Below are 23,236 nucleotides of genomic sequence, written 5' to 3'. Positions count from 1 at the left end.
TAAAATATCAACTACTACACTCACTAAGTGTTGAAAACTTCGCCGGGACTGTAAGAGGCGCCAGGGGGTCCCCCTCCATTGTGTCCCATCGCCCCGCTGCCCAGCACCAAGAGCTCTTCCATTCCTTGATGGAGCTCGGCAGATCGATCACAAATGGAGTGTGGGAACCCCATGACGTCAGGTAGTACCAGCCCCGGGTCTTATCTCCCCCGGCAGTAACCTTGGGTATGTAAAGAGTTTGGAAAACGGAAAGGGGCATCTCCACTCCTAACGACGCCTCTTTCCACAACATCCAGGAGCCCACCATCTGGCTCCAGGAGTTCGGATTGAGCTGCGTCGGGGCTAGCCCATAAGACCTAAGCACCAACCTAAAGAACGGGTGAATAGGCAGCCTAAGTCCGGCCCTAAGGATCGCCTCGCTAATGGCCACGCAGCCCGGCCTTGGGTAACAAGCTCTCTCTTCTGGCCCTGGGAGAATCAGGTCCACACTGTCCGGGATCCTATATTCCGTCCTAAGTCTACCAAGGTCGGCCTCCCTCAACTTTGATGGGTAGTCCGATGCCCCCCAGTGCACAGAAGTATCCGGAGGGCTATCTGGTCGCTTCCACATGTTTTCCACTCCCATTATGGCCCCAGCTTTTCTGAGGAGGTCGCCACAATGGGCTCGTCCACCCTCACAATCTCTAAACTCCTACCCATACCAGAACTCCCTTCCGAGGCCATTCGTTAAGAAATTCTTAGTCTAAATGGGTACTGAAACTTACGGGTTTGAAAGTGTTTCCTAGCCTGAAATGGTGCAAGATCGCCGGAAATATCGCTCTCTCTCTCGCCGGAGTTGCCTGTAGAACGCCGGGAATCGCCAAAAATTTGGGAGAAAAATTTTGTTTTTTCGTGGTAAAGGTAGAAACTCTGATAAGCCCCCAAAGTTCACCTTTTATAGGAAAGACAAATCCAATCTCCACCTTTGAATTCAAATACGATCAATCTAAACCGTCCGTTGTATTCTCGATCCCAGCCGTTGAAATGAAACGCCAGATTTGATCTACGCCCAAGATGTCGCTGTGGCTTCCACGCTAAATTGAAACGCGTCGCCTCGGTTACCAACAGCCGTCGATAATAATTACTGGCCGCGGCAGCCTTCTAGGGGAATGGGCGTGGTACCCAACTGTCACCTTGGAAACATGCAACAGTTGTCAAATCATTGGACTTCTGGGTCGCCTCGGATGATCTCCTCCCCCAACTTTACAAAGCTTAGTCACAACCGATGCGAAGGCCCCGGTCGCTAATCACTTCGGGCGCTGCGTTCCCACCATTGCTTTACAAAGTTCTAGCCATCTCCCCCAACTTAACAAAGCCTGGACGCACACGATGCAAGCGCCCCGTTTGCTATCGCTTCGGTCGCTGCGCCCTTCCCATGCTTTGCAAAGCTGGAGCCGTCTCCCTCTTCGGTGAAGACGAGTCCCAAAAAATTTCTATAACGCTATAACGCTCCGCGTTCTTCCAATGCTCTACAAAGCTTCAGCTACCCCCATGCCGCGATCCGGTCAGGAAAACAAATCCACGTATAATATAAATATTCATTCTCAGGTTTGGGGGACCACTGTTACGCCTCATTTTATGAGCCTCGCTTATTCTGACACATTTTCTGAGGCAATTCATAAGCCCTCGCTTATTGGAGCTACCCATCTTTTTGAGGCAATCTGTAGGACCTCGCCTACTTGAGAGTTTAGTTTTCAAATCCGACCCGCATATAAATAACACGACTCGGACTTGGGGGACTACTGTTACGCCTATGAATTATCACTCCATATTGGGCCACCTTATTGGACCCGAGCTAGGGCCATTAGTGTTGTGCGCCTAGCCGAAGTGCCTATCACTTTGCTCACCTCGTACTGGGCTCGAACTTAGGCCTATTAACCCGCCTTAGCCCATTTCACATCATTTCTCTATAATATGAATTCAATTCACAAGTTAAGGTTTCGAGGGGACGAAGCGAGGGTGCCTGTTGGAGCCATTTTTGGAGGTCAACAGATTTTCTTTTTATGAGCCTCGGAACCACTCCGACCCCCCGAAGCCTCTCCGAAGTGATACATCGATTCCTGCCACTGATCTTTCGAAGTGTCCCGTCTCCGAGGTCGGGTTCAAGTGGCTTGAACCCCCGTTAGAAGATTCGCTGCCAATTTAAGATTTGCTCTGCATATAAGGTTTAAATTGATGTGACGTCCCCCATAAAGCTATTTGATGTGACTTATCAACTTTATGTCAATTCAACTAGGGGGAAACAAACTGTCCGCCCACTCTACAAGCGCGGCTGATTGACGCCTATGAGCAGACGCTTCATACCGTCAGATGTATACACGTGTTCCACATCCCACGGTTCATACCACCTATAAATACCCAAAGATTGGCCAGAGGCAAAGGTAATGAAACTCTCAATAGATAGCACTCCATAACAAGTTTATATATTCTCCTCCCCCTTTATTGACTGATTGATTTGTGTAGTCCCTGGGCACTGTTCCGACCACCCAAACCTGACTTGACCGTCGGAGTGTATACGGCCGCCACCACTGTGGGTTCCGGCCGTGTGCGCCTGACAGTTTGTTCATTTCGTAGGGAGGAATACGTGGAGTAGCTACAAGTTGGCCACGTGGAAGAGCCATTTTTAGAGGTCAACATGCAGTATTGAATAAGATTTTAACTTATTTTCATTCTTTATAATACAAAGTGCTATGTAATCCTCATACTAAATATGTCCTAAATGTAAGTGATATAAGTTGATTTGGCAAGCTTATAAATTTTCATGCTCAATAAATGGCTGAGTTGTCTAACAAGCACTGACATGAATCAAGTGTGAATGGAGTTAGGGCAGAAGCACAAAACATCATTTTCCTTTCCACCCCCTTCTTATTTAGATCTCACTCATTAAGATGCATGGCTATCTTGAAACTAGCATAATCACTTAAACAGAAATAAGTCGATTTTCACTTAAACCCATGAAGCTTTCGACTTTTGTTTTCGTTATCATTTTCATGTCTGCAGGTGTTTTAGTGCAGGGAAGCAATGGACATCCTTGTGGAAGCACATTTTTCTCAGCCTTAGTTCAGCTTATACCATGCAGGCCAGCAGTTGCTCCCTTTAGCCGAATCCCACCAAGTGATGCTTGCTGTGCAGCCATCAGAATTCTAGGCCAGCCTTGTCTTTGTGGTCTTGTCAGTGGTCCTTCAATTACTGGTGTTGATAAAAACATGGCCATGCAGCTTCCTGATAAGTGCACTGCCAACTTTGAACCATGTAAACTTTCTCCCTTAATCCTCTCTCTCTCGAACCGTCCAGTTTAGTTAGTGATTTTGTCTGTCCCTCTCTTTTGTATCATCTGTTGAAGACTAAACTTAAAATAAACGTACGTCCTTTTCTCTACATCTGAAAATTTTAGATGAAAAGGTGATTTAACGTGTTATGAGATAATAAACATCTTGACTTCAAGTCTTGAATATACGCTGTCTCTTTATGAAAATTGTGCACATGTATTAGATATTTGATGAAAAATGTGCACCATATTGACTCTCTAACATCTTAATGTTTTAAATGGAGTGATTTTTTCAACAATACAAAATAAAGGCTGATTAAGATGTTTCTCTTGTGCAGGTGAAATTGCCAGATTAAGTTAGAGCCAAGGGAAGATCTTGAGTAGAATATGCATGGATAGAGTGCTACTCCCTAGAATAGATATGTTTTACATAGCTACCAACCATAATAATTTTATAAGCAATGAAGTATGTACCAAATTCAAATCCTATGCTTGGATTATTTTCTCTTTTATCATTCTTGCAGTTGAAATCTTTCTCAACGATCATTTCTTGATGAAACAACTAAAAATTTTACAAAATAATAATAATAATAATAATAATAATAATAATAATAATAATAATTTTATATGTTTCATTCCTGCATAAATACTTCTTGATGTTCACTTGTTTGTGATCAAGTTGCCAAAGCACTATTAAGGATACATCTCAATTACAGACCCGTTAAAGGATGCACTTACTAAACCTCTGTCTCACTATTATTTTGCTATTTTCGTTCTAACATTGATTCTTTAACAAGAGTACTCTCGTAAGTGCGAGACACAATAGAACAAATATACTATCGATATGAGCCACTTTAACTATTCCAATGACAAGATATAGCAATTATAAGTGCATTTACATTTTTATATTCCTTTAGATGCTTTGTCGTGACTTGACTGTCTTCTCGCCTGTCACACCAGTAAAATTATGACATCTCACTATAGATTTGAGGAACCATTTCTAAAACTCCAATAGTATGAATAATGTCACTATTCAATTGACATGTATATTAAATAATGAAAGATGCTACGGGTACATTAATTATTAACAACTTTTTTTTACAGTACACACACATGCAAGCGGATGGGATCCACGATCCCACCTTTGTGATTCAATTGTGAAAAAAGCTGTCAAATAAATGTTGTACAAATAGCAATTTTCTTCAATAATTGAAAACCAAACATATGAATAATAGTTCTGCTTGGTGTGCATTTTTATGTACATCAAATTTGACCGTTCTAGAAAAAAAATAATAATAATAATTTACCACACTCATTTTTTTTACACCTCATTACCTCAAATGTCACGCAAGGGCATACATCTAGCATTTCTCTATAAATAATATATAATTTATTGACGTGTCAAAATTGTAAATAACGTAGTTTATCATGTAAAATTGTATGTGTAATGTGTCAACAAATTTTAGATGGATAAGAACACATAAACAAACAATCACTTTGTGAGTGAACAAAAGCAAAACTATGAAAAGCAAGTTGAAAGCTCCCTCTTATTCATGCATAATAAATAAAAGGAAAACACAAATAGTAATCATTGTGAGCGAGCTCCACCCTGCTTCCCAGATCTCATCAGTGGAATCATTAGAGTTGAACTCCATGGATATATGCATGTAGTTCTTTATGATCGCTAAAATAGATGAAACCACCGAAAACCCCACAACCCCCACGGAAACCGGCAGTGAGTATCCACCACCACTCTCAGGTTCCGGCCCTGGTGCCTCTGGGCCAATCTCAAATCCACCACCACCATTATCAGGCGCCAGTGCTGCCATGTTGAACTCTTCTTGAGCAATTGCAGCAGCCAAAGTTGTCACAATTATCAGTACAGCCATCACCATTGCACTCCCTTGTTGTGCCATTGCAATATTTATATAAAATTCACCTTTCTTGATTTCTGTGAGGGAATTTTGAGTGTGGTATTTATGGAGTGTGTATTGATGATTTTTGGGGGTGCGTGGTTGGGTGGGAGAATGGAGTATAAGCGTTCGGTGGCGTCACGTTTGTTGGAGGTGGTGGTGATGTCATGTTAGGACACACGGCATAGGTATCTTTAGCCGTATAGATACTCTTTCCAGATGGCAAGTTTTATGGTCGGTGGCAGTAATTAATTTGGGTTGAGCTGCATGTACTGCTCTTTTTACTGTCCCCTCACATGTGCAGGAGCGAGACGCCCTTTTTTATTTTCACGGGACCCTCACTATGAGGGGGTTGTGAATCGTGCTGTGTATCGAGCCGTATACACGGTTCAATTAATTTTGTCTATGAAACCTTCTTATTCCATTTTGAAATTACAAGTAAATTCAAAAATATTTTTCCAAAAATACATTTTTCTCTTTCTTCTTTTCAATTACATATTTTTCATTAAAATAGTATTACACACAAATCAAATTTTATAATAGTGAAATTACAAGGGTATTGTTCTTCTCTTTACGTCATTTCTATGTATTATCTATCTGATGAGATTATACCTCCTTAATACATGTTTGGATTATTGATGAGACCTTAGTTCCTTCGCTTTCACGATGACTCTATTGTTATCACAATACAATGACATGTGATCAACAATATCAGAAACTGCTCCAAGTTCATTTATGAACACCATGATCCATATTGCAACTCTTTGCTACTTCTGAAGTAATAATATATCAGGTTTCTACTATTGAGTCAACGGTTGCTTCATGTTTGGAACCTTTCCAACATTCCGCTTAAGAGTAAACCAATTTCTCCATATGAAATCTTCTCAAGATTTCATCTATGTAAATTGGGATGAGTTAGGCAATTTTCTAGATCTATCTCTATAGATCAAGTTGCTTCTCCCATATCATTCATGAATAAATCCTTTAACAACCATTATTTCAATGATTGAAGCATGGGGATGTCGTTTTCTATAATATTAGGAATACGACAATGCTCTCACTATCTTCTTGTAAACAACACAATTCGTTTTCAAATTTGATAAAATCAAACATTTTGACTCTTTCATCAAATCAAAGATTTCAGCTCCAAGAGACTTCTCTTAACCTATAGTCACGGTATGCAATTGTTGCAAGCAAAATCCGAATGGACTTTAGCAAGGCTACAGGAGAAAGGTTTCACCAAGGTCAACACTTAACCTTTGCTATAGCCTTGCTTTGTATATATGAATATTCCCATTCATATCGACCTTTTCCTTGTAAACTATTTGCAAAAATTTATGAGTTTTATTCCATCAGGAGGCTTGACCAAGGTTCAAACCTTGTTCACATACGTCGATTTAAGTCAACACATGACTTTATTTTGGTGCAACTAGCAGGTTCATTGTCCTGGATCAGTAATACTTGATTAGTAATCATGGATTCGCACCTTCTTGAAGGTCGAATGATTCTACTAGATTCACATAGAGCTGACATGTCCTTAGGAGTCTTTACTTCCTGATCAAGAGTATGTCCCATATCAGATATGGGATCAAACTCGGATTTATCCACTTGGTTAACTATATATGTGGATTCTTGAACTCTTTCAAATTCTATTTTGCTCCCATTGTCCTCCCCTAGAGTAAATATTTTCTCTAAGAAGACGATATGTCGTGAGACGAAGACTTTCTTCATGATAATAGAATTAATATTCAAATGTCTGTTTTGAATATCCCCACAAATACGTATTTATCAGATTTAGTGTCAAACTTATCCGATTCAAGGCGCTTCAAATAAACGTCATGGCCCCAAGCTTTCATATAAGATAAATTGAGACTATTGCCTTTCCATAACTCGTATGGAGTTCAGTTAACCAATTTAGATGAGACATGATTTAGTGTGTTGCACACTACAATCAATGCATGACCCCAAAATAATTTTGGAAGATTTGCATAGCTTGTTATTAATCGCATTATATTTAATAGTTAACGATTCCCCCTTTTAGATACACCACTATGCTGTAGCGTATATGGAGGAGTCCACTGCAAGAGAATCTCATTCTCTCTTAGATAATCTAGATTTTATCTTTAAGATACTCTCACTTCGATCGGATCTTAATGTAAGAGTATCTTTACCTATTGTTTCTTTACTTCTAACTTAAATCTTTTGAACCTTTCAAGAACTCCATGCTTTAATTTCATCAAGTATACATGATAAATGATGAAATAAGAGAAGCATTACCTGACATCAATTGACATGAGTCCATATGCATCAGTATGCATTAGACCAGTAATTATGCAGACCTTTCTTCTTTTCAAGTAAAAGAGGATTTGGTCATTCTGCCAGACATGCATAATTCGTACTTGTCAAAATCAATTAGTCTCAAGTATACATCTCTATGTAACTTTGGAATTGCATTTCATCTACATGACAAAGTCCGCCATGCCAGATTTAGGTAAAAATTAGATTATCGCATTTATACTTTATAATTTCTATACTCATTATAGAATCCTTAGTATTTAGAATATAAATGTTATTTTGTAACTTACCATAACTATTAAGATTTTAATCAACATATGCAAGAACAACAATTGTCCTTAACATTAAAATGGTTCATGTTTGAACATGAAATTCATTTTAATGTTTTAGTTATGGTGGGTACAAAGCAACATTTCTCTAATTCCATTACTAAGTCAACAGGCAACGATAAGAAGTATACTCCTACAGGCAATGCAGCAATCTTTGCTCATCTTCAACGTGTAGGTCAACTTCTCCCTTTCGCAGTGGTCTACTTCTATTTAGTTTTTCCATATTTGTATAAATATGATATCCACTTCTGGTATCTAATACCTGAGAAGCTAATGAAATAAACGTAAGCCTTGCAACATTCCTTCAAATGACATTTCATTCTATAATGAAACCAAAGGTCATTAGATTTGATATTTTCCTTCGCTTAGACTGTCTTAACCATATTGGGTACTTTTTCAAAACCCCTTTAGATTTCTTCTTAACACTCTTAGAGGAATCAATGGTTTGCCCATTACCAACTTTGATAAAGGGCTTAACAGTCCTAAGCATGTTAAGCAACTTAATGAGTATGCATTCGAGTTTATTCATATCATAATTCATAATTAGTATAAATAACTCTATGACAGAGATTGCAGAGCTAAGTCAATATTTAGTTCATAGTTAATAATTGAACTCAGTTGAGACACTTTTCATGTCAATCATCTTCAGTACATGAGGATTGACTGAAGATTCTTTTGTCACTTTGTATCGGTATAGTTGTTTGAAAGTCTCATATCCTTCCACACATGATTACTATCATACAATTCTTTGAAATGAAAAATCATGCGTCAACATCTATACTCTTAAGTTGCTTTTGTAACTCAGGTGATGTAATGCAAACATCACATATGTTGCAGTACTATTGTCATCTCTGTGTTTATTACAGTAGTCACCCCTTCTTTAATCGAGTCATCAACAGGTGTCTCTGGAAAGGGCTACTCAAGGACATGACCAATTTTCTTATGCATGAGAACAATTCTTAAATTGTGGTGTCAATTAAGAAAATCTAGTTTGGTTGTTGACATCTAGTATGCCATTCAAAACATATGATTACTCAATATTCAATATAAATGTAAATGATGAAAAGATATAAAAGGCATCAACTAATTTAATATGGACTTTTATTAAATTAATTATGCTCCCAGTGTTTAACTAAAATTTATGACTCTCTTATATAAATTTATGGAGTCCATACTTGACTCCTAGTGAGTTGGGATCTCATCTATTATATTAAGACCTTGAGCGTACTCAACAAGCCTTAATATAACATTTGGGTAGATACTATTATCAATTGTATCTCCATACAACTCTCAGAGCATTAAGCTGACAACTCTTTATCTTCACATATCTTATGTGTTAGCTTAACATACTTCTAAAATTTATCTCATTGAGTGTACTCAACAAAAGATAAATTTTAGTTAAGTTAAACCCGTTATTCAGAAATATCAAATATTTCATAGTGTCAAACATATCCCTAATAGACCAGCCTTGAGTGTACTCAACAAGTTGAGACGATTTGGGACTCTGATTTTTCACTATAATGATAGAAGACGATTGATTATAAATGTGACTTAATATTTTATAGAGGGATTTTGCATTCAAGGGTCTCATTGTAACAATCATATATATTTTATTATACAGTTACCATGCAAATATATATATATATACCCGAACCATTAGGAAGACTAGTTGGTCAGTTCTTAGGGGGTATAGCATTGAACAGTATCAATGCACCATCTCCACGGTCTCCTCCTCTTCTTGTTTCTTCAATAGTCCACCTGCAACATGTATCCTATACTAGTTGGCACGCAGGCCTAATGAAATTGGACTCGTAGACCTATAGTAATAATAATAATAATAATAACGGACTCGCAGGTCCAAAATGATTAAGAGCTCACAAGTCTATAATAATAACAATAATAACGGGCTCGCAGACCCAAAACAATTAAGAGCTCGCAGGCCCACAAAATGACAAGAATAAAAATTAACCATTCAACACATCCATATGGTTGAGTCCATAATTGTCCACTAATAATACAATCATCACATAAATATATGTATATATAATATCTAATATTATATGCTAACACGTTTCAAGTTTCTAGCAATTAAGGTCATCTAAACTCTCTTAGACAAATGGATCGGAACAATTAAATAATTAATCAATCATATCAATCAATTAATTTAATTAGCGGGCATATTTAATTAAAATCAAATTTTAATTAAATATCGAATTGGAGTCCAACTCAAATTCCACAATTATAAGGCGGGATTATTTAATTAAAATCAAATTTCAATTAAATATCAAATTAAAGTCCAACTCTAATTTCAAAACTTAAGGCGGTTGAATTTAATTAAAATCAAAATTTAATTAAATAACAAAATTAGAGTCTAACTCTAATTCCAAGATTTTAGGGCGAATTTATTTAATCAAAATCATATTTTAATTAAATACCAAATTAGAGTCCAACTCTAATTTCAAGAAGAAATTTAGGGCGAGACAATTTAATTAAATTCAAATTTTAATTAAACGTTAAATTAGAATCCAATTCTAATTTTTAAAATATCTTCGGGTGAAAAATTAATTAAAATCAAATTTTAATTAAGTCCTAAATTAGAGTCCAATTCTAATTTAAATTGAATCAATATTTTAAATTAGGATAACACTCCTAAATAAAATAAAAATTCAATTGGGGTCAAAATTTAATATTTAAATTAAAATACAATTTTAACGAAAATATAAAATGTCGTCAATTTTTAAATAAGATTTTAATTTGAGCCAAAATTAAAACTCTAGTCAAAATAGATCAAAACTCATTTAAAACAATTTTAAAACATTTTCAAAATTGCATTTAAAAACCTCATTTGAAAAATTGCACTTTGACCCAAGATTAAAATAATAAGCAAACCCTTCCAATTTAATAAATCGCATAACAGGTCCTTATATCAAAATTTGCAAATTGACCCCTTTTTCCATAATTGCAATCAGGAGCGTGCAATTTCCCAAATTGCAGTTGAGGCCCCCGTCTTCATTCACATACACCCGACTGTAAACCCTATAATTTTATTATTATTATTATTTTTTCTTTTATTTACTTAATCCTTGGCGACGCCAACCGACGCCGCCAACACAATTGCAACAGGGGCTGCCGCCTGCAGCAGCGTGACGACGCTGCTGCGTCACGCTGCTTGATGAAGGTGCAGTAGCCACATCCCACCTTTGTATTATTATTTTTTCTTTCCGACCCAAAATTAATTTTACTTTTCAAAACTGATTTTATAAAACAGGAAAATCAATTTACTTAAAAGTTAGAAACAAGAAAACAACAAAACAATCAACATTTGATTATTCAAAAATTCAAAACAATCTCTAACAAGCACAAAGTAGGTTCTGATACTACTGTTGGAAATCTACTTAACATGCACAGCGGAAAATTAAAACAGATTTCGATTCCCATCAAGAATCGCCTTTGTGTTTAGATAGAAATTGTGAGAAGATTGTACCTTTTCCAGATCTGCAAACTTCTTTATTATTCTTTTCGTTCCAACAATCTTGATTCGCTATCCACAGCTGTCCAATTGTTCAGCCTCCAACGGTGATCCACACAGAGAACAAGATTCTACCAGGGTTTTCTCCTCTTGTACTAGCAAGAATAATTATGAAGAATCATGTGGATTGAAAACCCTAACCATGTATTTATATAAGTCTAAACAGGTCTGGTCTGGTCCGGTCCGATCCAATATTTAATTAATCTATTTAATTAAATTCGATTCGTGAATTAATTAATCCAATTAATTAATTCGGGTCTATAAATAACCAACCCAATTAATTAATTTATCCAACGATTATTAAATTAATTAATTGACAAATCGCATTAATTATATATAAAAAATATTTATGTTCAAAGTTGATTGGACCTAGGGCATAATATTTACAAAAACCTACATCAATTTTTCCAGTGCCAACACAGAGAATAGCAACATTTAATTTAAGCAATTTTCCCCCTCTCAATCACTTACTTCCTACAGAATTTCATTAACAAATTTATAATCTACTAATGTACTGAAATAACTCGTAATGTGGTTCGGACCTTGGCAATTCCTGTTCCTATGATAGGTTTTACAACGCTGACCAACAAAAAATGTTTTCATGGAGGCTCGATGCGTGATAGACGATAAATTCATTAGTGATGACAAAAAAATCTGTCCCAACGGGTTGACGGGGCATAACTCGTCGCCCTGAACTCGCCTGCCATGATGAGAAAAAAAATTAAAAACAATTTTATTCTTAAACAATTTACCCGTTAAAAGCCTATTTTAAATTTATATTTTATTCTTTAATAATAGCATAACTCGAATTTTTGAAAAATATAAAAAAAAAATGAAAAGAAAAAGGGCAGCAAATGGGGTAAGCTGCCTCCCCTCCCCGCCCTGTCATCTAGCGAAGCTAGATTTGGACAGGGCAGGACAGAGCGGAAGTGCCCCACCTCGAACCCTACCCATTGCCATCACCAATATCCGTCTTGATAGATCATGACCTTTTCACTCTCAATGAGTAAAATTTAGTCCAAAATATAATGCCTCAAATGCCCATTATTTAAAAATCATGTCACCCTATTCATGTGACACACACCAAAATAAAATCGATAATGAAAAACGACGACCACGACACTAAGCTCATAGAAATTCAGTTATTATAATCTTCCTTCTATGTTATCATTATGTATATCATCATGTACAAATAACATTACTTAAAGTTAATTTGAATTCGATTTAAAGTGTTTGAATTTATACAACATCGACCAATTCAGAGCTGTTTTGATTGATTTCTCTGTAAAATGGTCCAAGTATGCGTCAACCAGTCCAATGGCAGGCTCAAGGTTTTGTTTCCAACCAAATGATCTGATTCTCATAACCAGCGTTCTAAACAGCCTTGGCGCGGAGCGGATGCAAAACATCCTGTCTGGGCTTTTTTATTTTTTGCACCTAATTGCTCTTTTTTACACATTTTTCTTCAAATTTTTAAATGATTTCTAGATTAATTAAAAAATTTTAAAATAATATTAAAATAAGAAAACATTTTTTTTTTGCCTTTTTTTACTCCTAGATTCACCTAATCCGAAAACTTGATCTCCACGCCACGCCACACCACACCACACCACACCACACCACATTTTATGTTTTTTAGAACATTGTTCATAACAATGTATTTAACTTCTATCAAACACCTTAATCCGTTGGTTCAAAAGAAAAAAGTCAATGCTCTTTACTTACTTTTTGAAGAAAAAAATAAGTATTTATTTGGTAGTGGTTTTAAGTGTTTATAAACTCCGACTTATAAGTTTTATGAAATGTGACGAAAAAAATATATTTGATTAATTTAAATTAAAATTTTATCTCTATCAAATATGCTCGTATTTACATTCTTATGAACTTAAAATATATTTACCAAATATATAAAAGAAAGTAGTGAATAAACGAGCATTGCTTGTGAATTTCATTAAAATATTGTGGGATAAAAAATTGATCGAACTCTTTTTTGACACTTTGCCCTGTTTGGGCTCCATTTTAACTAAAATGAATTTTTCTCTTTTATTTTTGTAATCACACATTTTTCAATAAAATAATATTACATATAAACTTAATTATTTTTTAACCATACCTTTTTCAAAGAATTACTATTTTAAAATAATTTTTTATTGAATAATTTGATTGTTAACACGTACAAGAAGTGTTGTACAATATTGAATTAAGTGAATGTTAACTGTCTAGGTGAAATTGAAATTCCCAACTACATAATCTCGCAAATCTTCTAAAAAGCACTTGTTTGATCCCATTATTTTTAAAATACATTTCTCTCTAATTTTTTCGACCACACATTTTTCGATTAAAATAAAAAATGGAGCCCAAAACAAAGGATATATAAAACATTTTTCAAATGAATGCTTAGTTCATACTTGTCAGAGTTATTGCACGTTATTTTTAAATGCTTTATAAATGCCTATAAAAGTAAATTTGATACTAATTTGTTGGGTGGGATTTGATGAGGTTCAAACAAACTAAACAAATAAAATTTAGAAGAAGAAAAATTCACTCTCAAAGCTCAACTTCTATGATTTAAATTTTTTGTGATGATAAAATACTACAAATGAGCAACGTTTATATATTAATTGGAAAAATAAAATATTTTTCTTTTATTAAAATGTTTTAAATTGTTTTACGTGAGATTCGTTTGTAATTAAAAAAAAAAACTAGAAACTCTAGATACAACTTTTTTACATTACTTTTTTTTTCTATTTGTTTATTTAAAAATGATTATAAATTAATCAATTTATAATGTTATAATGGAGAAAATGGATGAAAAATGATCTTTTAAGCAAAGAAATGTCGATCTGAGTGTTCAAATATCAAAATTGTAATGATATGGATTATTTGCACAATTAAATCAAACGATATGGACGTTTTGCATCAAATTACACTTTTATCAGAAGGATTTAACATAATACGATTGAAATGACCAATTCTGTAAGAAATGATTGAAATGAGGATATAAACGGTAAATTTGAATTGAAATGATCATTTTCACAATGAGTACAAACAATATGTTTATTTTTGCTAATTACCCTCAATAGAGTATAGGTTATAGATAAGGGACCACTAAACTCTGATAAGGTGTTATTAACAAATTACATATTCTTGGACGCATACAATAAACAGGATCAATACGAAATGAGAGATTGGGTTAGTCCAAAAGACGATTGAGACACAGATATTGGCACTGATGTGACGCGCCACTAAAATCCAATGAAATCATGCAACGTGATACAATAAAAAAGTGAATCGCGTCCAGAGTGCGCCAGAATGGGTGGTTGGAACCTGGAGGATCAGATAAAGCTTCTTGACCTTTATCAAACTGTAGAGATAATAACCTAGATGGTCACTGAAACTTTACAAAAAAATTTTACCGGATCACTGAATTTTAAAAATTATTCAAATTATCACTAAATTTTGCAAAAAAATTTCACGAGGTCTCTAAACTTTAAAAATCACTTCATTCATCACTAAATTTTACAAAAAATTTCCCAAGGATTACTAATTCAGTGATCTCCTAGAAAACTTTTTTCAAAGTTTAGTGGTTCCATGGAAACTTTTTGCAAAATTTAATGAAGAATTTGGTAATTTTTAAAGTTCAGTGATGATTTAGGTGATTTTTAAAGTTTAATGATCCCTTAAAAACTTTTTGCAAAATTTAATGATCATTTATATTATTATCTCTCAAACGGTAGCCTGTAAGTTAAGAGGATGATATGAAGTTCCCATTTTACCCTTGACAATTGAATTGTATGATTTTTCATATGGCCCAATTTATTTTAGATATTCGCTGTATCCAGTCATAAAAGAAAAGGACGTACGTATCTGGTAACAATAATAAGCAAGTTGCTTTGTACAAGTTGAAGTTGCTATTCGTTCTTGGAATTTTATAGTGAAAACAGAAATTAAAAAAAAAAAAGAAAAAGAAAAACATATAAATAGTAATATGGTCATGGTGAGAATTGGTTATCTCTCCCTACTCAACTATAATGAAAAAATTAGGGGAAATAATGTTTGAACAGTAATTTTTTGGTGAATGTGTGGCTAAAAAAAATAGAATTTTTTTTTATTTACGTGTGAAATATCTTATTATATGAATGTCTGATTGAAAATAATATGAGAAATAAAGAGTTTGGAAATAAAAAAGCCAAACAAGGGATTATTTCTGATTTTAAACGTTCCATATTCCGTGAACCGATTCTATACCCAATCATTAACTTGGGCCGGACCTAGGCCCGAACTGTGAGCTTCATTACCATAAGCAACCGATATATACCCCTTCAAAGCCGTTAGGGTTTTTTTGAAGCAGTGGCTCGTAGCACCGGGAAAAAAAAATTCAACACATTACGTAGAGTCGCAACTGCGGCGAAAATGGTGGAAAAGGGTAGCAAGGCGAGGAAAGAGGAGGTCGTCGCAAGGGAATATACAATAAACCTACATAAACGCCTGCACGGATGGTACTTCCTCAACACCTCTCTCTATCTATGTGTATCTGTTCGTAAATACATACATTAACGTTCGATTCTCCATCACTTGTAAAGTGTATTAGTTGTTTAGATCTGTATTTGTCTGTTATCGCATCTCGATTGGAAAACTGTGATGATTTTTTACGTGTTAGCTGTTTCATTTTCGCATTTTCTTTGTTTAACTGGTAGATCTTCGTCCCCTTTTTTCACTAATTTCTTTTTATCCAATAACCAGTAGTGGTATTTCTCAGGTTATTTTTGTTTTTTTTTTATTTCTAGATTGTTCATCATTTTCCTATGTGCTTGATTTTACAAGCATTGGTGCCTGTCTCTATGTTAGTGTAAAAATAACTCCTGCAATGGTTTTGATGGGGTTTAATTCTGTTGTGTAGATGGGTAATAACTGTATGAATTGACTTCTTTTTTAATTTTTAAAATTCGAAAAATATTTAATATAGTGCTAATTTAGGATTGTATGACAATATCATATATTGCAGTTGCTCTCTACCTCAAGCAATTCAAAGTTCTAAAAATCAGAAACTCAAATATCAATACAATTATCCATGATATACAAGCAAAGGTACAAACACGGTTGAATACACTATGAAAGTATTAAAGTTCGAAGCTGATCAAGGTGATAATGTTTGATATATGTGCTTCTTTTTGCCTCTTTTACTTATTGACACTCATTATTTCTGGTAATGGAAAGACATTCGTAGCCATGTATCTGTGTGGTATGCTAAGTGATTTCACTTTTTTTCCTGCAGCAGACTAGTTGGTATGTATTTGGCCACGAGTTAGAGGATTTGTGTTTGTACGTTAAAAATACACTGATATTTGATGCTCTTAAATGTTGGAACAACGACAACAGGAGAATATCTGTACTAAATCATATCAATTGAATGTAGATTTGTACTCTTTTTGTTAGTTGACAGTTCATTGTAGCCATAAGTGGGATACTTTATTGGTTATGTTGTAAAAGCTGAAGTGTGAAATTGTTAAAATCCCTAAATATCTGAACTAAAAATTTTGTCCACTTCTAAGATAGATGGCACTTACATTCATTGTTCGACCAAATTACACACAGTTTGGTCTTGCACAAGCGAGATCCAGATAATGTAAGTTTGTGTTGCTGCTGCTCTACTCCTCTGCGGTCTCTATTGTCACTGAGTCGGAAGAAAATTTCCAGCACAGATGATGGAGGAAATAAAGCCCTCAATGCTCAATTGCTCGGAAATTCTAAACTATATGGGGGACTTGGATCATTAACAAAAACAATTGATTAACTTGTTTTGTCATTTTTACAGCCATCATATTTTTATTTCTTACCGTAGTTACTTCACAATTTGCCTATGACAGCTTTGTTATATTTTCATTTCAGCTCAAGTTGCTTGTTACACCTCGTATATTTAATTCATTACATTTTGGATCTGAGTACAGCACCTTCAAGAAGAAGGCTCCCAAAGCCATTAAGGAAATCAGAAAGTTTGCCCAAAAGGCAATGGGCACAACTGATGTAAGAGTCGACGTGAAGTTGAACAAACAGATCTGGAGCCGTGGAATTCGAAGTGTGCCAAGAAGAATCCGTGTCCGCATTGCACGCAAAAGAAATGATGATGAAGATGCTAAGGAGGAACTTTACTCTTTGGTAACTGTTGCCGAAATTCCCGAAGGTGGGCTCAAGGGATTGGGCACTCAAGTCATCGAGGATGAAGAGTAAATTTATTTTTCTGTTTAAAGTTTTTGCTCTCTGGTGTACCCGTAGTTATTGAGAGAATTGGACTTTTGTTTCTTGTTCTTATTAGAAGATTCACTTCAATGGATACTATTGTGTGGTCTACGAAGGCATTGAACTCTGTTATAAATTTGTCTTTGATGCTTGAATTAATTTGATTTTGTTTAGTGCAGCACAATGAAAGATGTATTGGCAGGTAGCCGTAACGCTTTATGGACTTTTGTTTCTTGTTCTTATTAGAAGATTCACTTCAATGGATACTATTGTGTGGTCTACGAAGGCATTGAACTCTGTTATAAATTTGTCTTTGATGCTTGAATTAATTTGATTTTGTTTAGTGCAGCACAATGAAAGATGTATTGGCAGGTAGCCGTAACGCTTTATTTAATTAATTAATTAATTAATTTATTATTATTATTATTTTTTAAATTCACACTATAAATTTGAAGTACTCAGGTTAAGAAAAACAATTAAAGTACTCTCACAATACTGGAAATGCAAGAAAGATGGAGTTGAATAAGATTCAACGTGTAGGCTTATTATTTTGTTTTGGGAAAATTGCAACAGTGGTCCTTAACCTTTCTCTTTTTTGTAGATTTTATCCCAATCTACATTTTGTGCCATCAACAATTCCAAATTTTTCAAAAATATGCACTCAGGGTCCAAATAGATGAAAATCGTCCATTTAACCGTTAGTTGAACAAAAAAGTGGACTTTGACTAATTTTGATCAAATCAAAAAGGGTAAAATAGTAATTTTACAATTACTACATTAAATAAATAAACCAAAAATTAGAAAAGAAATAAAAAAGGAGCCAACAATTAGATAGCCTACACCACCACCTCCTCCTTGCCGATGACTAACCACCCACAACAGTTGTCGCCCCCACCATTTTTAGCATTTTCTTTTTGTTTTATTTGAATAAGAGAATAAAATCGTCATGTTATTAAAAATTGGATGAAAAGGATCTTTTGCGCAATAAAAGGTGAAAGGTAGGGGTGAAAATGCTAAAAATAAAAAGTATTAACACTTTGTATAATAACATTGAAAGGTAAAACATTTTGTGCTAATTATGTCAAAAAATAAAAGGGAAGAACGTTTTGCACAATAACATTAAAAGGTATAGACCTTTTGTGCTAATTATCTTTTGATTTAATGGAGCATTTTAATGGGGAGTTGACAGAAGGACGTTTTGAGCAAAAAAAGGTAAAAGTGAGGGTGTAATCCGACAAAATACGAAAGAGAGGGACGTTTTCCACGAAAACATCGAAAGGTAGGGACTTTTTGTGCTAATTACCCTTTTTTTAACCATTTCCAAACCAAACCTCTTAAATTGATTGGAAAATTTTCAAACCAAACCATTTTTTACGGTTCAATTTAGTTTGACCTTTTAGCAACACAAAATACATCTTTCAAACAAGTCGAAAAATAAATATATTGATGCAAAATCTAAACATTACACTTAAATTGAAACTAGTCTTAATTAAATACATTTGTCTCAATACAGTCTTAAATAACTAAATTAAGCCGAATTTCAACAATAAAATTTAAGCTTTAAAATAAATTATTTATGAAATAGATAAGAAAGATATTATAAGAATATCATTATTCCCTAAAACCAATAGAAGACGAGTAGTAAATATTTTCTTTTTTTGAAGTATATATATTAAATAAATAAATAATATATTTTTGGTAAAATAAATATTTTTTTAATTGTGTAGACTGTAAGTATTATGCCCTAGGTCCAATCAACTTTGGACATAAATACTTTTATATATAATTAATACAATTAAATGGCAGATCTATTATTTAATTAATAGACAATTAAATAAATAATAGAGTCCGTAGATTCAAATCTTCATAATTTATTAATTACAAGGAGTTGTGATTGTGAGATACAAATTACATCTGATTGAATCTTAAATCATCCGTGGTCGTAAGTAATAACGAGATACAGATATCGTTATTACGGATAGACCATCACGTGTGGCATTTCTTACTTGTGAAGTAAGTAGCTGATCTCACAAGTTAAAGTGTGGTGACACTTAAATGAACACGTGGATGTTTTTGTTATAGAACAAAACATTGGAGACCCGTCGAGAGATTCCACATGGATAACTATTTGAATGTCAGTGGTTAATTTCTAACGTTCGGTAGTGGAATTGGTCCTTTGACTTGAGGTCGTTATAGTACCTTATATGAGGACAGTCATACTTTGCGGTGTTGGATGTTGCTCTGAAAAGGGCCGCTAATACGATATCGTTCGGGTATGTCAAGAATCGTATGAAGGTTGTGATTGATCAATAAATGATTCGTCACTCTTGAATAGTAGGAGATTATGATCTGCGTTTCATTCAATTAAGTCGATGATGAAATCCTTGGCCAAGGTGTACTCATAAGTCGAAAAGGAGTTTTCGATTTATATTGACTTAATAGTGGAGTGAAAGATATGATCGATGATCGAGATTGACACAATTCCATATCTCGTAATTGATCGGATCATATTGACGAAGGGATTATAGTTTCACGGTAAACGAACGAATTTGATTTTGTCATACCACGTGACATTTCCCGTTACATGTATTGCCCTGACACATTGCTAGATGTCAATCAGGGACGGCGAGTGTGAATTGATGATAAATTAAAAGGGTGTTTTAATTTATCAATTTTGATTAGATCAAAATAATATTTCACGTCGTTAGGCATCGTGGTCGAGAACCTAATGGGTCACACACAAAAGAGAATTGGAAGATTGCAAATTGCCAATTGGTTAATTTAACAATCGTTGGATAAATTAATTAATTGAATTTGTTATTTATATTTTCGAATTAATTAATTGGATTAATTAATTCACGGACCGGGTTTAATTAGTTGGATTAATTAATTATTGGACCGGATCGGGCCGAGCCTGTTTGGTTTTATATAAATACATAACTAGGGTTTGAGGTCCATAAGGTTTTCATTATTCTTGCTGGCACAAGAGAAAACCCTAGAGGTTGCAATCATATTCTCTGTGTGGATCACCGTTGGAGGCTGGACAATTGGACAGCTGTGGTGACAAATCAAGGTTGATGGAACGAAAAGAAAAGCAAAAAGATTGCAGATCTGAAAAGGTACAATCTTATCACAATTTCTATCTAAACACAAAGGCGATTCTTGGTGGGAATCGAAAATTATTTTAAATTCCGCTGTGCATGTATAAGTAGATTCCCAACATAGACGAGTTGGTTTGATCTCAATAATGTAAGTTTTACTTTAGGGTTCCTGATCGACTAATTGTTATGATAATTTGCAATGTTATTAAAATCGGATCGAACCGGCATGTTCAATTGAGAAATTTGGCAACCAATCCATAGTTGGATACGGTTATATTCAAAAATGGGTACAAGACTCGATAAATCGGTCGGTTAAACGATAATAAATGGCTCATACATGATTCTACCAATTTCAGGTATTGATTTTTTTTAACAAAAAATAGGTTCAAACTCACATTTTTTAGTTGAATCTCAAAATATCCATCCGCTTGCCATCTTAAATACTTAGACTTTGCTCTCTCAAATACACACAACATGTGTTACGCCCCTATTTGAACCACCTCGGAATGTCCACCACCACACACTCCGATCTGCTAGACACCCATCCGAAGTGGTTTCGAAGTGATCTCTCCTATATCAACGACCTGCTATCACACTGCTAGACATAGGCAATCTTGCTGAACTGATCGAAGTGCCCTTGCCCCTGAGGCCGAGGCAAAGTGCACTCCGGGGACCTCTGTCAGAAGATCCGTTGTCAATTTCAGAAGGAGATCTTTGTCAAGATTCTTTTTGCCCCTAAGGTTTAAATTGATTTGACGTCACCATGAGACTAGTTAATGTGATTTATCAACTTTATGTCAATTCAATTCGGGAGAAGTAATTACCCGTCCACTCTACAGACGCGGCTGATTGACGCCTATGAGCAGACGCCTTATACCGTCAGATGTATACACGTACCCCACATCCAACGGTTCATCCCACCTATAGATATCCAAGGGTTGGCAAGAGGCAAAGGTAATGAAACTTTTACTACATAGCACTCCAAAGCAAGCACAAATATATTTTCTCCTCTCCCTTATTATTTTGCACAACCCCTGGGTACTGTTCCAACCACCTGAACCTGACTTGTCCGTCGGAATGTATACGGCCGCCGCCACCCCCGCTGGTCCCGGCCGTGTGCGTCTGACCGTGCGTTAATTGTGCACAGGGAAGAATACGTAGAGTAGTTCTCAATTGGCCACGTAGATGGTTCAATTTTCGAGGTCAATAGATTGACGCCGTCTGTGAGAAACACTTCCCGTTCAAGGTTCTGCATTCTCCACAGGAGAAATCACCGGAAAACTAGCGACTAACTCTGAAAAAGGCATGTTCTTGAAAAAAAATAAAGTCGAGTTATAATCCAAGTTCTCACCACCCTTGAAAAATGAGATAGGATGAGTTATAGCCATGAAGACGACAACCCCATGAGAGAGGCATCTGAAGAAGAGGTGTTCCATAACAATGTCACTCACCAGAGACCCTATCACCGACGTCGCCGAGGCGCAAAAACAGCCATGCTCATTGAAGGGATGGCTCAAATAGTGGCGGGCATGAGGGACATCGCAGCTCAGAATATGGCGATGCATGAACTTCTCATGCAAGCCTAGAGTCATCAGGGCTATCAAATGCCCCAAGGATCTTATCCGGTGCAGGAAACCCCTGTATCTCGCTCCCGAGGCCATATGCGCCAGCATACAGAACGCCCCCTCGAAAGAGAGGTGGACGTCGAAGCCACATCTTAAATACAAAGGAGCCCGCCATCAGAACCACACTTGGGGGACAATTTCCCTCAAGAATATGAGGAACAGAGGTCGGTAAGCGTCTTTGACTGGATAGGGAAGGGTCCTAGCAATAGGGTCCGCCCAGTGAGAGGATCAGTTCAGCCAGATCAGGAACAAGAACATGCTCCTCCTCCTCCTAGAAATAGGAGGGACAGGAGGAACCTAGTAGATTGGGGGAGTTGAGGAGAAGCACCTCCACCTCCCCAGAACATTCAAGATGATGAAGGGTCAGATGGGCCCTGTCGGTCTTATGAGATTGACGACGATGATGATAACCTTCCTTTCTCAAGGGAGATCCGAAACTTCCCTATGCCAGCCAATTTCATGCCCCGTAAGATCCCTAAGTATGAAGGAAAGGGGGACCCAGAGAAGCATCTCACCAAGTATATGACACAAATGAGTTTTAGGGGAGCCTCGCCTACTTTGAAATGCAGAGCCTTCCATTTAACACTAGGAGGAGCCACCAAAGTGTGGTACAGTAGGCTTCCTCCCCTAAGCATTAAAAGTTGGCCAGATTTGAAGAAGGCATTCTTAAATCAGTACCTCTCTCGAAGAGAAGAAGAGGCCCCAGTGCAACGCCTGCAAGACATGAGGCAAGCCCCTGGAGAGACGCTGAAAAGCTATCTCCCCAGGTTTATGGACGAAATCACATACTACGAACAGGTCACTGACAAAGAAGTCATTTTACCCTGAAAGGCAGCATCAACATGAACACTTTGTTCTGGAGGGACGTGCGCAGCAAGAATCCTTCCACCTATGACGAAC

At 35.8% G+C, this 23,236-nt stretch overlaps 2 protein-coding genes across 2 annotated transcripts; both read left to right on the top strand.

The window, feature by feature from the left end:
• Positions 1-2,897: 2,897 nt before the first annotated feature.
• LOC111394978 (protein LIM1-like) lies at positions 2,898-3,766 on the top strand. Its single transcript, XM_023021013.1, has 2 exons — positions 2,898-3,291; positions 3,646-3,766. Exons 1-2 carry the CDS (start codon positions 2,994-2,996, stop codon positions 3,666-3,668), a joined length of 321 nt encoding a protein of 106 aa, XP_022876781.1. The 5' UTR covers positions 2,898-2,993; the 3' UTR covers positions 3,669-3,766.
• An 11,918-nt stretch (positions 3,767-15,684) lies between these two features.
• LOC111394866 (60S ribosomal protein L31) lies at positions 15,685-17,783 on the top strand. The gene is made up of 2 exons (XM_023020906.1): positions 15,685-15,872; positions 17,322-17,783. Exons 1-2 carry the CDS (start codon positions 15,787-15,789, stop codon positions 17,599-17,601), a joined length of 366 nt encoding a protein of 121 aa, XP_022876674.1. The 5' UTR covers positions 15,685-15,786; the 3' UTR covers positions 17,602-17,783.
• Positions 17,784-23,236: the final 5,453 nt, after the last annotated feature.

This window comes from Olea europaea, chromosome 5 (genome assembly GCF_002742605.1).
Source record: "Olea europaea var. sylvestris chromosome 5, O_europaea_v1, whole genome shotgun sequence".
Taxonomy (NCBI): Eukaryota; Viridiplantae; Streptophyta; class Magnoliopsida; order Lamiales; family Oleaceae; genus Olea; species Olea europaea.
The sequence above is the reverse complement of the archived record's forward strand: the minus strand, read 5'-3'. Positions and strand labels throughout refer to the sequence as shown.